This window comes from Cervus canadensis, chromosome 6 (genome assembly GCF_019320065.1).
Source record: "Cervus canadensis isolate Bull #8, Minnesota chromosome 6, ASM1932006v1, whole genome shotgun sequence".
Classification (NCBI taxonomy): Eukaryota; Metazoa; Chordata; class Mammalia; order Artiodactyla; family Cervidae; genus Cervus; species Cervus canadensis.
In genome coordinates this window covers 4,245,266-4,261,509 of record NC_057391.1, presented here as the reverse complement: position 1 = coordinate 4,261,509, position 16,244 = coordinate 4,245,266, and the positions used below count along the sequence as shown (strand labels likewise).

General features: G+C 42.8%; 1 protein-coding gene across 2 annotated transcripts in view; it reads right to left on the bottom strand.

The window, feature by feature from the left end:
* The window catches only part of LVRN (laeverin), a 67,150-nt gene extending 65,869 nt beyond the window's left edge, over positions 1–1,281 (bottom strand). The window contains exon 1 of one of the 2 annotated variants that reach the window (XM_043470658.1): positions 34–1,281. In XM_043470658.1, the coding sequence (XP_043326593.1) occupies positions 34–722 (689 nt within the window). In that variant the 5' untranslated portion in view covers positions 723–1,281. The remainder of the gene's footprint in view (positions 1–33) is intronic. The other variant, XM_043470657.1, reaches the window with a different exon arrangement.
* Positions 1,282–16,244: the final 14,963 nt, after the last annotated feature.

The following is a 16,244-nucleotide window of genomic DNA, read 5'->3' as shown; positions in this document are numbered from 1 at the left end:
GGGTCGACGGGGCCCGGGCCGGTCCGCCCTTACCTGCGCTCACCCTGGTCCGTGTAGAGGTTGAGGAAGAGGCCCTCCCTGGTGTCCTGGCTCACGGCGCCGGAGAAGCCGAGCTGCAGCTCATAGAGGCTCCCGGGCTGCAGGGCGTCGCCGAGCTCCAGCACCAGGTACTGCATGTCCACGGCGAACCACCTCTCCACTACAGATACCCGGCCCGCGGAGGCGTCTCCAGCGTCCGGGGACAGGGGTCCGCGCACCGCGGCGCTCTCACAGTCCAGGAAGAGGCTGTGTAGCAGCAGCCGCGCGGTGGCCGCGGTGCAGCGCACCGTGATGTTCACGCGGCCCGTGAAGCGCAACGCGGACGCCGACAGGTCATCCGGCCGCAGCCGCGGCCACAGCTCCAGCTCGTAGTGCAGCGGCACGAGCCAGGGCGGCAGGCGCAGCTGGTCCCAGGGCCCCGGAGGTCGCCGGTTGCTCCGGGTGGCCGCCACGTCGGGCTCCGCAGTGGGGCCGGGCTGCGCGGTCGGCTCCTGCTGGCCGGGGAGGGAGGGCGCGGCAGCCGGAGCCCCGCGGTCCCGGAGCTCCGACGGCGGGACGCGCGCGCAGTGGCCGTACAGCGAGGCGAGCACGGCCAGCGCCAGCAGGAGCGCGGCGGCCAGCCCCGCCAGCAGCAGGGCCACCGCGCGGCTCACGTAGAAGCCGGAGCTGGCAGGGGGTCCCATGGCCGCGGCCCGGGGTGGGGGAGACGCGGGCGTTCAGACCCCCGGGCCTGAGCGCTCAGGGATGGGACTCCTTCCCCTCCTCTCGAGCACCGTCCCTCCCTCCTCCTGGAGGACACACGAGAGAGTGGTTGGGACCACAGCTTCCCCTCCCAGCTAATCGGATCCAGGTCCTCTGCCCACCCACCCTCCGCCCCCTGCCAGGGCCGGGGGAGGAGGCGGACGCGCGCAAACAAGCGCGCGCGCCTCTTGGAGTCCGCCGCGAAAGAATCGGCGCGGTCGGACCAGACTGGAATCGGGGCATCTCTGACGGGGGTACTTGGATTCATGGGATTTGTTGAGGGTGCCCCGGTGTGGTAGCGAGTGCTGTCGCAAAAGAGACGGTTACAGAGGGCCCTCAGTCCCTGGCCGGCAGTGATGAGCTTGGGGCGCACACCTGCCGCGCCCACCTGGGGATTCTTGCGCTAGGAGCCGAGGTGGCGACAGGACCGGGACTCTGGAGGATATGCTCTGAGATGCTCCTCCAAGAGACAGTCCCTCTGTCTGAACTAACTTCCGGAACTAAATATTTGGCCCTACGTTAGCTTTCTAGATAAGTTCGGGACTCACGCGGTCCAGACACAAGAGCGAGGTTGGAAACAAAGGCAAGGGTGTCAAGGGCCCCAGCTTGGGAAGTGGGGCTGGAAGAGGGGACAACAAACAGGCAAAGCAGTGTGGCGTCTCCAGGTGAAGGCTGCTTTACTTCGGGAAGAGACCAGGCATAAAGCTGTCTCTCGGCTCTGCAACTGCCAGGGATGGGCTTTCAGGACTGGAGCCCGGACTAGCTCCCCACACCCTGCCTGGGGCAAAGGACGCCCTGGTTTCGAAACCCACTGGTTTCAAGTACAGGGAACGGGACAGTCCGGCGGTTAGCCTTTCCACTTGAAAACGGCCGGCTGGAGCTCGTTTCCCAGGCGGTGCCCTGGTCGGTGAGGTCTTTGGCGTCCTGGGCATCTGTTTGCTATTTACCGGATGCTTCCGGGGGAGTTCCGCGCGCTGTGAGCCGGGTTCCCATCTACGTGCCGCGCTCCAGTCAACTGGGAAGACCCAGGAGGCGCTGGGGAAGAGGGAGGAGAGGTGGGTGAAGATTCTGCTCCGGACATACCCCATCTTTACACTCCTTCGGTGTTTTGGTTTTTACAGAATGAAGAAAATTTTTTTTGTCTTCGCAGCCATAAAAAAGTCTTCGCTTTCCTGCTTGGATCCGTATCTTCATTCCAGTGAGGAAGCTCTTTCACCAGAGGTCAGAGACGGGGTAACCCGAAGTGATTCTCCTGGGCCGTGTGATCTTCGCAGTTCCTCGAACTGAAATTAATCACATTAACAAAAAGACCACTAGAACAAGACTTAACACCAAGCTTGTGCAATGGTTATGCTGTGATTACAGGTGGGGTTACTTTCTTCAGAGACGGAATAACCATATTTAAAAATAATTAGGTCATCTGTTTTGCATATAGGGTTATCGTTACCATCTTTCTAAATTCCATATATATGTTTAGCCTCCAACTAATAAAAATAAATTTAAAAAAAAGAAAGAAAGGTAATCAACAAGAAAAAAAATAAAATAGTTAAAAATAATTAGGATCACGTGCACCACTCTCAGAAGATTCTGGGAAGCAGTGAGGGAGGAGAAGCTCCTTTCCTTACCCTGGGCAGGACCTACCAGCAGTCAGGCTGTCAGAATTGTGAGCTCCTGAGCTAGGAAGGCCCTCTGGGTGTAGGTCATTGCCAGATGGGGATTGCCACAGATATGGAGCTAATTAATTATTGGCCTTACCATTCCCTGGACAATTTCTTGAAACATTTTGATGGATTCCAGACTTCCAAGGGAAGGTTAAGAAACAAAAGATAGAAAAGAAAAGAGAAGAAAGGAAATGGAAAAAGTAGAAAGAAAAAGAGTCAGTAACAGAACTACTTCACGTTAGAGCTGTCCCTCCCCTCATTTTTAAATTGAAAACTCTACTGAAAAGTGTATATGTGGATCTAATTATTTAATTCCACTTCTCTAATATCATTGAAGAAGCCGAGATTGGCTGCCACATAAAAAGCTAAAAAGTGATAAAATCATGTCAGGTGGTTGAGCAATTTAAATATCTTATTAAAAGGGAAAATAGTTCTGATAAACCATTAATGTCACCAAAAAGAAGTTGCAAAATAACGTACTGGTTGAGTCATGCTTATGTTAATTTTTAAAGGACTGGAAAATACTGTTATATGCAATATTTGACATTTTCATGAAAGAGCAGTTTTGGGACACAGCTCAACTGCCGGGAAAACAGTTACTAGAAAATTTAAAAAAAAAAAGTTTTAATGAGTTGCTCAGAAAATCAGCTAAAGCACTGATTCACACTGGGGGTGCCTTGGTGTCCCCCTCGCCTGGACATTTGGCGATGTTTAGAGACATATTGGCCGTCACAGTGTTTCAGGGGTGGTGTGTTGCGATTGGTCCTAGTGGGTAGAGGCCAGCGATACTGCTAGGCTGCCTGCAAGGCACAGGACAGTCTCCTCCAATGAAGACACTCCACCCCTTCAGAAATCCTAAGCTAAGCAATAATCCAGGCCTTTCCTATGCCACCCAAGTGAAATTTCTCCCTTGTATCTGTGTCTCTTTTACTTTCATTATTTATGTTTATTGTTTGGCATGTCAATTATTTTTCCATTTTTTTTTCTTGGTATTTATTATAGGCCTCCATAATACTTTATTATCCCTCTTGGGCCACATAACCTAGTTTTTATTTTCCCTTTTTCTTCATTTACTTTGAAATTTTAATTTTTTGAATGGGAATATTCATAAGTTTCAAAATCAAAACAACATGAAAATTTGTATCTTGCTTCCATCACTTCCATAGTTAATCATTTAAATAGGTTTTTTGTATTCTTTCAATATTTCGTTACTCAAATCAAGCAAATACAATTATATACCCTTGTATTGCTCCTTTACTACATCAAAAACATAGTATACTAACTATGCAATTCTGAACCTTACATTTTCATTTAACAATATATCCTGGATGTCTTTTCATATCAGTCCACAGATATCTTTCATGTTCCTTTCTGTAGCTGCATGCTATTATACTGTATGTACATACCATTGCTAATATATCCCAGTTTGGCTATTTGAAAGGATTCACCAGCTTTCACAGAGTACTTTCATTCAAGCTTTTATTTAAAGGAAAAATAATATGGTGCAGGAAGAGAAAGAGAAGACAGGCAAGCATTGGAAGTCTGATCGACCTGCCATATGCAAGCTCCTCAAGGGCCCTTATTTGCCTAAGTGGGCCATGCCATGTCACCAACTAAGAACCACTAAGGTCTGTGAAAGGAATCTTGTTTACAGAGGGCTCAAAGGACAAACTCTTAGGGAGGCTCTTGAAATAATCAAGCTAGGTTAGTCAGACCATAAATCCAGTTGTAAACTATCAGTAAAGAAACTGACTCTGAGGGTCTCCTGAGAAAATTTTAGACCTCAATCAACACATCATAAATTTATCAAGAGTCAAAAATCAGATACCCAGAAAGAAGCCAGAGCCAGGATCACTGAAAGTCTTCTCCATGAAACCAACATGAACACTGGAAACATGGTCAGAATTAACTCTTTCAGAGCTCAAGAAAGTAACCAAAAGCTTGCAGCCATTAAGGGAGGGTTTGTTCAAGAAAACAACCAAATTTCAGTTTAAAAAAAAAATCAGTGAGCTTTATGGCATTTCAACTTGCTTTGTCCGCATTTCCCCCTCCTCAGTTCTGCAGTAGACTTAAAAATCAACAACCTGGTACTGTGGTGAAAACCAGCGGTCTGACAACCTGTCAACGAAGCATAAAAGTGTTAAATTCCTTTAAAGCCTCATTCTGAGAGAACTGTCATTATTTGAATTATCTGGTGATTCCCTGGAAGACTTTACTGTCCTGGGTGTCTTTATTGACTTGACTCAGGGCTGATTCAGTACAAACAGCCTTTCCCCAGGGGCAGTGGTTGACAATAAAAATAGGCAATTGTTTAACATTGCAACTGCCTGGGTGGGCAAGCAATTGAGGCAAACTTGAAGCTCAATAGAAAGCCTAAAAGAAAAATTCAGGAATTAGATACCTATGGGGGCTTTGAAAGCTCCAACATATTCCTGAAAATCAAGAGGGCCACATGCATGTATTCAGCTATGCACATGACCATGCTCAGACAGGAAATGAAAAGGCCCTAAACACTCACATCTGGCTAATCTTGAGGCACTGCTAAAGGCTGATGTGCAGGCTATGGCAGAATTGCCAGCTCTCCGCCTGAGTATTAAAAGGATGCCTCGACACATACAGAGAACCGCTTGGCAAAAACTGAGGAATGCACTGATTCTAGGTTTTTAAGGAAACCTTTGTCTAACTGTCAGCTGACCAAAAAGCTTACTGAACATAGACGTCAGTGGATACTATAGCAAAGAATACAGACTTTACTGAATTAGTTTAGAAAAGTGTTTAAGCAAACAAATGACAACAACAACAGCAAACCCTGAAGAAGCAAGAAAATATTTTTTCAGAGTTTTCACATTATGTAAAATATATTTCCATCAGAAAAGTTATGAGAAATCCAAAGAAACAAGAAAATATGCCCATACACAGGGGTGAAAGTAGTCGATAGAAAATGTTCCTAAGGACTTATAAAATTTGGCCTTAAGAGACAAATACTTAAAATTAGCTATTTTAAATATGTTAAAAGAACCAAAGGAAACCATGTTTGAAAAACTAGAGGAAAGTATGGAAATGATATCTCATCAGATAGAGAATGTAAAAAATGAGATAGAAATTCTTTAAAAAACACCAAATAGAAACTTTGAAGTTAGAAGTACAATAACTAAAATAAAAATTTCACTGGAGGAGTTCAAGAGCAGTTTTTAAGCACGAAGGAGACAGAATCAATGAAATTAAAGATAGATAACTAGATTATCCATTCTGAATAAAAAAAGAAGAGAAACAAACAGGGCCCAAGAGCCCTGTGGGATACCATCAAGAAGGCCAGCATACAGATTGTGAAAATACCAAAAAGAAAAGGGGGGGAAAGGGGCAAAGAGATTACTTGAAGAAATAATGTATAAAAACTGCCCCAAATTTTTACAAGAGATATATCTATAAATTTAACATGCTCAACAGAGTCCAAATAGGATAAACTCAAAGAAATTCACACTAAAATGTATTACAATCACACCATCAACAGCCAAGGACAAAGAGAGAATCTTGCAAACTACAAGAAAGAAGTGCTTCGTCACATACAAAGAATTTCCAATAGGACTATCACCTGACTTCTAATCAGAAATATTGGAGACTAGAAAGCAGTAGGTTGACATAGTCAAAGGACTGAAAAAAAAACAAAAAACAGTTTTTTTGGATATAGACAACAAAAACCATCTATATCAACAAAAACTTTTGATATAGACAACAGAAACTGTCTATATCAATAAAAACTGTCCATCAAAATTGAAGAAGAAATTATACATTCCCAGATAAACAAAAGCTAAAGGAGGATGCTACTGTTAGGGGAAGCACACTGACTGAAACCGCCCACCCTGGTCAAGCCCTTGAGTAACCATTTGCATGAGCTGTTTTATGACAGGAGATCCTGGTAAGGAATACAGAACTGATAAGCCACCACCAACCAGAAGAGTTCAGGAAAGGTCAAAAGGAGACACTGCATGTCTGTCCACTTCCCAGAATCCCTCTCGCTAGCATCCATCTTGGCTGAGCAATGCTGCGCCACCAGGAAAGACTCTGAGCTAGAATGATTGGCCAAAGACTACCAGGAAACTAATCCCATCACCATAAAACCCAAGACTGCGAGCCACGAGGCAGAGCAGTTCTCCTGGGTTCCCTTACCCTCCTGCTCTCCACCCGGGTGCCCTTCCCAATAAAATCTCTTGCTTTGTCAGCACATGTGTCTCCTCGGACAATTCATTTCTGAGTGTTAGACAAGAGCCCAGTTTCAGGCCCTGGAAGGGGTCCCCCTTCCTACAACAAATGGTGACTCAGGTGGGACTCTTCTTTGCTGAGACTGACATCCTGACCACTCAGGGTACTCAGGGGCCAGCTTGCCTGCCAATGGACCAGACCCAGCAGCTGCAACTGGGACCCTTTTGACCCTGGTCTCCTCCTGATGCAGACAACTGGCCAGAGTGCCCCGACCGTTAAGGAACAAGAGACTTTATTGACCTCTCTCCCCTTCTCTCTCTCTTTCCTCTCCTTAACCCTTCCTATCCTCCCCCTTTTTTCTAGTCCCCCGGTCCTGGATGCAGGAATCTGGTTGAAGGGCCTCAGCCTGAGCTGAGGATTGGAGACTGATCACCTCCTCTTGGCAGAGAACTCGAATTCTGGTTCTGATTTCTGGTAGGGCTGAGTTCCAGTCCTCCCTTCTCTGGAAGCCCAGGGAAAAGTCCCATAATGCCTGGGTATCTGCAGGTGGCAGGAGACGTCTGTAAGGCCACCTCTTTTGCCCCCCTCTCCTGCCTCCTCCCCCTTCTTCTTTCAACCTGGCTTCCTTTCCTCCCTTTGAAATCTTTGAAGACCTGAGATATTTTCACTTATCTGAACTTTATATGAGGTTTTCTGAGAAACTGTATTCTTGTATTTAAGGGAGTGTCTGATGAGGACTGCCAGGTCTCTATGTGTGTTTTAACTCTGTGTTCTGTGTTGTGATTTTTGACGGCCATTTTGGTTTGTCTGGCTACCATTTGGTTTAGACCTGCCGCCATTTTGTTAGAACTTGATTTTCTTTCCCTCTGCCTTGAGACCAGGGCTCTCAGGAACACTTATCTAGACCATCTCTAACCCCTGAGACTGAGGGAAAAATAGAAAAAAACCTTTCTTATTTATTCCAACTGTTTTTTTATAAACTAGTAAATTTATATTGTAATATCTAATTCATGACTAAAAACTTAGAAAATGAAGCTAGATCTTGCACTGTGTCTGTCTAAATATGTCTTGGTATGTCTTTGTCTCTGGGTAATATTTTTGAGGTTAATTTGTAAATGAGCTCTATTTAATTGGCTTAAGGAAAGGTAAGCACTTACAAATCAAATAATTCTGAACTAAACAATAAATTTCAGGTTCATGTGAACTGGGAAATATTCAGTATTAAATACCTGATATTAATGTTTGTTTGTTTATCTATCTAATATAGACATGTCTTAGAGTAATTAACATTAAGTAGAATATTTTCATTGTACCTAGGTTTAATATAAGTTAAATATTATCATATCAGTTACAAGTTTGTCAACAAGGACATCGCCTCAAGTGAAGAAACTTCTAAAAAAATGTAAATGAGATATGAGCTTTTAGGTAAGCTCTATTAAGAATAATTATTCTTTAGGAATATCTGTCTAAAATAGTCTCTCCAAATTGGCGTAACTTGAATTTCTAAGGGTTGTGCTAAGTGTGCTAAGTGTTAGAAGTCTATTGAATAGTTAGGTCATTTCCAAATAAAATAAGATTTTGAAACATTTACTACTAAACACTAATTTCCTTTTACGGAGAAACAAAGAGATTTGGGACTATAAGTGAATAATGTTTGGTGCCATCCTAAAATGTTCTAAGAAAGCAAGGGTTTTAGAAATTATCACTGGTATCTATGCTCACCAATCTATAAAATGCTAATATAAAAGTTAGTTCTTGGTTGCTAAAGGAAAGTAGGAAGTGCGTTTTCAGTAAAAAAAAAAAAAAAAGCTATGAAAAATACTAAAAAGAGTTATGCATGATCAGGATTTTCTAAAATTGGATTACAATTAGATAAATGGCTTTTGTTAGGAATGACACAGCCATAAGAAAACTGGTTAGAGCCAATTAGGTCCAAGATGGTGGAGCTGACTTTCAGTAGACCTTGAGCCTTGGTATTTATGCCCATTGTGACATATCAGCAAGCTAAATGATACACACATCAACGTTGACTAAATTTGACCAAATTTTCTAAACCCTTTAATTGATCTTTTTGATAAAACTTCCTAAATTGAATTCTTTTGAAGTACTTTTGACCTCTAGCTAACTTTGGGGTGTTTCAGAGGGCCCCTGAAACATCCCAAAGAGAGATATTAAACTGTGTTTATTTGGTTGGTTAAATTACATGAAAAAGATTATCAAATGAGTAATAAATCTGCTCATGTTATAATGTATGGTAAAATTACTAATACAGATATCCTAGAAATTATATGGAGTTCTTAACTTTCTGATAGGTCCTGGTATTCTAATGGAAAACCTGATGACTTCACAAAAGGTAACAAAAGGACTGAATGAACCAGCAAATATGCTTATAACTTTTATAGTTTCTGTCTGAAAAATTATGGGTTTGAATCTTATGGTTTCTGGGAGTAGGGAAAACCTTCCTCTCAAACTAATTATGACAATACTTTGGTAAAATTATACATTATAAACAAAACAATTGTATTTTCTCTCTGACTCCTCCAGAAATTGGAAACTGTTAGGTTTCCAGTAAGTTTATCAAATGAATTAGGAAGGTTATCTCACTAACAGGTACAAAAATCTCAAGGAATTTTTGAGACCTTAAAAAGGGAAGAATTCACTTAGATTTGTTAGGCAAAATCTGTGATAAGCCTTTGGTGTGAGTTTCCCAGCCCTGTTTTATTTTAAAAGTTCAGTTTGAAACTCTATAAATGTTTCAGGAAAATAAAAAGTCTATGATTAATTTTGGTTATATAAATCATCAGACCAAAATTAGTGAGAACAGACCTATTTTGCAAACAAACTAGCCTTAATTTGGTTATATTTGATAAAAATGAGGGTAACTTTAGGGAGAAAAAGATGTCTCAATAAATGTTAAACCCGAGTTTGTTAATAGAGGTCTGCATGTAGTAAGACTCATTTCTTGGATAGTTCTTTCCTGTTATGTGATATGAATGTAAAATTTAATTGAATTCTTAAAGAACACCCTAAGTTTGTTTCTGAAGCTTATCTCAGTAATCTATCTTTGGATGAAGATCAGAAGCCTCATGACCTGCAACCAAGGACTGGAAAAAGACATAGTTTAAGGGACTGTCTCCAACCTGGATGGAAGGACTTTTTTATCAGGTACTCTTAACTGGCTCATGCACAATGAAACTGAAGGGAAATTAACTCTTAGACTAATTTCCACTTCCAAAGGTCCCTATACTAGATTGGTCTATAGAGAAGACAGCTGACCTGATCTCACCTTAAAATGATGCTCAAACAGGAGAAACTACACTACACCAGGATGAGAAGATGACGACAACAGAGGTAGACAGCTTGCCCAAGATGCTGGACCTGATTCGTATGATCATTTATAATGTTTTCTTGACTTCTTAGACCTTTGAATATAAATCAAATGCTTTTCTATCATAGGCCTGATCCTATGCTAGTTTTAGAAATCAATCCAGTTGTTGGGTTTGTGGCCAATTACCTGTGTCTAGTTCTGGGTTACTTTGGTAAATTTCTCTACTACAAGGCTCTAACTGGTTTGTCCTTGAAAAAATTTACTTAAAAAAAAAATTATAGTCATATTCAGGTCACTGTGATATTACTAAATGAGATCCCCTCACCAGGCCAATTAATAATGCCTGCTCTGACTCTGGCCATAAATTTGAGCTTTTTTCTATTACTCAAGCTCAATCAGAGCAACAAGAAAAGTTTCAACAAAGTAGGAAAACATCTCCCACAATCATGAGGTGGATTTATATGGATAACACCAGGCTATGGTAATTTAGGTTTAAAGCCTCCTCTGTGTTGGAAACAATTAAATCATACTAAGGAAAGAATACCCAGGAGAGATAAGAAAGCCTTCCTCAGAGATCAATGCAAAGAAATAGAAGAAAACAACAGAATGGGAAAGACTAGAGATCTCTTCAAGAAAACTAGAGGTACCAAGGGAACATTCCAGGCAAAGATGGGTTCGATAAAGGACAGAAATGGTATGGACCTAACAGAAGCAGAAGATATTAAGAAGAGGTGGCAAGAATACACAGAAGAACTGTACAAAAAAGATCTTCACGAGCCAGATAATCACAATGGTGTGATCACTCACCTAGAGCCAGACATCCTGGAATGTGAAGTCAAGTGGGCCTTAGGAAGCATCACTATGAACAAAGCTAGTGGAGATGATGGAATTCCAGTTGAGCTATTTCAAATCCTGAAAGATGATGCTGTGAAAGTGCTACACTCAATATGCCAGCAAATGTGGAAAACTCAGCAGTGGCCACAGGACTGGAAAAGTTCCGTTTTCATTCCAATCCCTAAGAAAGGCAACCCCAAAGAATGCTCAAACTACCGCACAATTGCACTCATCTCACACACTAGTAAAGTAATGCTCAAAATTCTCCAAGCCAGGCTTCAGCAATACGTGAACCGAGAACTTCCAGATGTTCAAGCTGGTTTTAGAAATGGCAGAGGAACCAGAGATCAAATTGCCAACATCCACTGGATCATCAAAAAAGCAAGAGAGTTCCAGAAAAACATCTGCTTCTGCTTCATTGACTACACCAAAGCCTTTGACTGTGTAGATCACAATAAACTGTGGAAAGTTCTGAAAGAGATGGGAATACCAGACCACCTGACCTGCCTCTTGAGAAACCTGTATGCAGGTCAGGAAGCAACAGTTAGAACTAGACATGGAACAACAGACTGGTTCCAAATAGGAAAAGGAGTACGTCAAGGCTGTATATTGTCACCCTGCTTATTTAACTTATATGCAGAGTACATCATGAGAAATGCTGGGCTGGAAGAAGCACAAGCTGGAATCAAAGATTGCCAGGAGAAATATCAATAACCTCAGAAATGCAGACAACACCACCCTTATGGCAGAAAGTGAAGAAGAACTAAAGGGCCTCTTGATGAAAGTGAAAGAGGAGAGTGAAAAAGCTGGCTTAAAGCTCAACATTCAGAAAACTAAGATCATGGCATCTGGTCCCATCACCTCATGGGAAATAGGTGGGGAGACAGTAGAAACAGTGTCAGACTTTATTTCTTTGGGCTCCAAAATCACTGCAGATGATGACTGCAGCCATGAAATTAAAAGATGCTTACTCCTTGGAAGGAAAGTTATGACTAACCTAGACAGCATATTAAAAAAAAGAGACTACTTTGCCAACAAAGGTCCGTCTGGTCAAGGGTATGGTTTTTCCAGTGGTCATGTATGGATGTGAGAGTTGGACTGTGAAGAAAGCTGAGCACTGAGGAATTGACGCTTTTGAACTGTGGTATTGGAGAAGACTCTTGAGAGTCCCTTGGACTGCAAGGAGATCCAACCAGTCCATCCTAAAGGAGATCAGTACTGGGTGTTCATTGGAAGGACTGATGCTGAAGCTGAAACTCCAATACTTTGGCCACCTCATGCGAAGAGTTGACTCATTGGAAAAGACCGTGATGCTGGGAGGGATTAGGGGCAGGAGGAGAAGGGGATGACAGAGGATGAGATGGCTGGATGGCATCACCAACTCGATGGGCATGAGTTTGAGAAAACTCCGGGAGTTGGTGATGGACAGGGAGGCCTGGCGTGCTGCGATTCATGGGGTCGCAGAGAGTCGGACACGACTGTGTGACTGAACTGAACTGAACTGAACTGAAGGACAATCAGTCTAGTAACACTAGAAAACTGGGCTATGTGCCTTATAGATGGTCCAATATATAATTTCCCTGTAAGATAAAGATTCTACAGAGCAGACTAAGTCAGATGACCTGAGATACACTGGGGTACATCTAACGGAAGCTCTTAAGTCTTACTTGTGACTTTACTAATACTGCTGGCTATGTTCTTTGTATTTCCCCTGTTTTACAAAATTGCCATTTCTTACAGTGCCAAATGTGACTGAGGCCTCTGATAGAATAATATATAGTCCCATATGAGATTGATGATGGAAACAGTGTAATTCTAAATATGGGAAGAAGCAACAAGAAGGAATATTTTCCTGAACCAAGGGGCTAGTAAGACAGGTGGTCCAGAGAATTTTGGATACTGTTTTATGGCCTAGTCCAGTAACAGGACATTGAGTGGCCTATCAACAAAATCTTTGCCAAACCTGAGAATGGACATTCTCAGCACCATGGGATAAAATGGTCATGAAATGCCCCCCTCAAAATCATGGTCAAGTTTGAGCAAAAAGGGGCTCTGCCAACTGAAGATTGACACTTGTCATCTACATCTACAGAGATTAAATCATGGCCTGTGCAACTGCTGACTTTCAACACCCCTGAAAGGAGTTCAGGGTGAAAATCAGGAATGAGGCACTCTGTGCTCTGGGAAAAACTGGCAGAACAGGCCTTCAGATAGTTAGATCCTTTCAGGGGCAGACTTTATGAGTTCCAATTCTTGCATCTTCTCATACCTAGAGAAACACTGATGTCATTAATGGTGACATCTGCTTTGGCTATTAAGGAAAATTTTACAGTTAAAAAAACAAAATAGAGTGGCTATGGTTCAGACATCCTGGGAAATAACTAGGTGACACTATGGTGTAATTTCAGATTAGACTTTGTATTGATAACACTTGAGTTTTCTGAGTCGTGGCAGGCTTAGATGCCTCCATTCTCAAAACAATGTCTGCTGGAAGTTAGTAACTGCCACCTTACTTTTTATGAAAACTAGGCAACTGGCTACCTGGCTACAAGTCTCCCCAAAGTGCCAGGTCCAGAGTGGGTTTCAGGCCTATTCTTCTAAAAAGAATTGAGATTTATTTTGTCTATTAAAATTCCAGTTATCCCTCCTCCAGCTACTTCTAATTGGGTCTGGTACAACAAAATGGCAGACCAAGCGATTGAGATTTTAATCATACAAAGGCTCAGATCTAGGACTTGGAACTCAGGAATACTTCCAATTCAGTGTCTCTTCTCCAAGCTGAGGCAGTCCTATGCCCCATTTTGACAGGAAGTTATCACAGTCATAGTTGCCCAGTTCCCTGAATTAAAACTGAGCAGGACTCTGTGGGGCTCTGGAGTATAGATCTGTTCTGTGTTCTCCATTTCTTGTCCATAGGATATAGGTTTCATTCAGCCTCGTGACCTTCCCTGAGTGCCAAAGGGTGGATTCAAACAATTGCTAATCAGGGAAGGGAGGGGATACAGAAACAGAGGAGAAACAATCAAATGCTTGTACAGCCTTGAGACAGGGTCCTGGTTCCTACTCAAAGAAATATGCATAACAGTGTCTTTGAGTTCTTCTACAGAACTGGAGCCCCCACCCAGGTGGAGGATGGTACCTTCAGACTGAACACAAGAGTCCTGGAGCACAGCTCTGTTGCCTCACCACCACCAATCAAAAAGCTTCACAAACCCTGCAGCCCTCACCCCAAATGTTGCCTTCTGTTTCCGGGGACCAGAGATGGCCATCCTGTTAGGTCTCCTGTTTGGCTCCTGTCTATTTCATCTCTGAGAGGAGCCAACAGTTTCAAACTAAATTGTTATTACAAGGGTGAATGCTGGTTTCAGATGTGGAACACCGCAACTTAGATCAGGTATAGAGAGACTTCTGCTCTGCTAGGCAGGCCTACGCCCAGGCACAGCAGGAAGAAGTTACAGAAGAAAGAGACCTCCACCCCAATTCCCAAGAAGTATCTTGAATATGAAGTCTCTCAGAGGGGAGCTGTTAGGGGAAGCACACTGACTGAAACCACCCACCCTGGTCAGGCCCTGTAGTAACCATTCACATGAGTTGTTTTATGACAGGAGATCCTGGTAGGGAATACGGAACTGATAAGCCACCACCAACCGGAAGAGTTCGGGAAAGATCAAAAGGAGACACTGCATGTCCGTCCACTTCCCAGAATCCCTCTCGCTAGCATCCATCTTGGCTGAGCGATGCATGCACCACCAGGAAAGACTCTGAATTAGAATGATTGGCCAAAGACCACCAGGAAACTAATCCCATCACCATAAAACCCAAGACTTCGAGCCACGCGGCAGAGCAGTTCTCCTGGGTTCCCTTATCCTCCTGCTCTCCACCCGGGTGCCCTTCCCAATAAAGTCTCTTGCTTTGTCAGCACATGTGTCTCCTCGGACAATTCATTTCCGAGTGTTAGACAAGAGCCCAGTTTCGGGCCCTGGAAGGGATCCCCCTTCCTGCAACACTACCATTATATGCGCCTGTAAGAAATGCTAACAGGAGCCCAAGTTAAGATGAAAGAACAGCAGGCAGTAACTCAAAGCCATTTGAAGAAATAAAGATCTCTCAAAAAAAGTGAACACATGGGCAATTACAAAAGTTGGTACTTCCACTTTTTATTTCCTATGTGATTATGGCCACACAGTGTATAAAGATGTGACATCAATAACAGAAAGGTAGGGGGAAGAGAATCAAGCTGTATAGGAAGAGAGTCTTTGTATTCTTTTGAAGTTAAGTTGGTATAAATTCAAACTGGATTGCTATAACTTTAGAATGTTAAGCATAACCTCTTTTGAGATTTGTAATCAGGTTTTTTTACTTTAATAAAGTTTTATAGACTTCTGTTTTTAATTATCGCTTCTTCTGTTCCATTTTTTTCCCTTCATCAGATACATCCATAATTCTTGCGTTGAATCTCTATCATTTTTTTTCTTCTTTATCTATTATGCTCTTTCTCTTCATTTTTATCTTAAGTCATTTTTCTCTTAAGTTCTTGGAGAATCTATCAAGTATTTCCTCCCTATGATAAAGATGCACAAAAGGAAAAATTGATGCACTCTTGGGACTTGGACGAGGGGAGTATCCAAGCTGCCAACTGAGTCCTGAGAAAGTCATTTGTCCGAGGATCCTACACACCCATAGATGATGAGAATGGCTCTAACACAGGGATCCACGAGGCCGAAGTGAAGTCTCCACTCTCTGCCTCCCCTACTCCCAGCCCCACCGTCTTCTCCTGCATCTCAGTTCAGGAAACTCTAATGCCCAAAGGCTTTGCTGCCACTTGTCTGTATCCCCACTTGAAAAGCTTTATCTGTGGCAATAATACCACCTCAGGTGCAACAAGTCACTCATTCCCTGCATACCTTCCTCAACTCATTGTTAAATCCAGTGTCATGAAGGCTTTCTCCAGTGTTTTCTTGAGTGAGTTTCACATTTTTATCTCTTCTGTTTATGTCTTTGATGCATTTTGAGGGCTTTTTTTTTAATGTTGTCAGGTAAGAGTCTAATTTTGCTCTTTTTGCACATGGATCTCTAGGCATGGGCAGGGCAGAGGGCTTCCTGTTTATTTCCAGGTAGTGAGAGTTGCCATGTTCCTGACATCATGGCACTAGCAGTCACTAGAAAGTCCTCCCGATGCTATCAGTAGTTGTTACTCCCAGTTTTTGGTGGTGCTATTTTTAACCTTTTTAAAGCTCTCCTGAGAGGCTGGTTTAAAGTAGCCTTAACTCCATCATTCATAGTTTTACATAAGACAAGCACAAATAGCTCTCTTCCCTTCTATATATTAAAGGCCTTTCTCATGGAAACTATGGCCCAAGTGTTAAAGAAACATTTAGTTCAGTACCCTCACAGCACAATATATTCAATAAATGTTTGTGGAATGAACAATGGAATTCAAA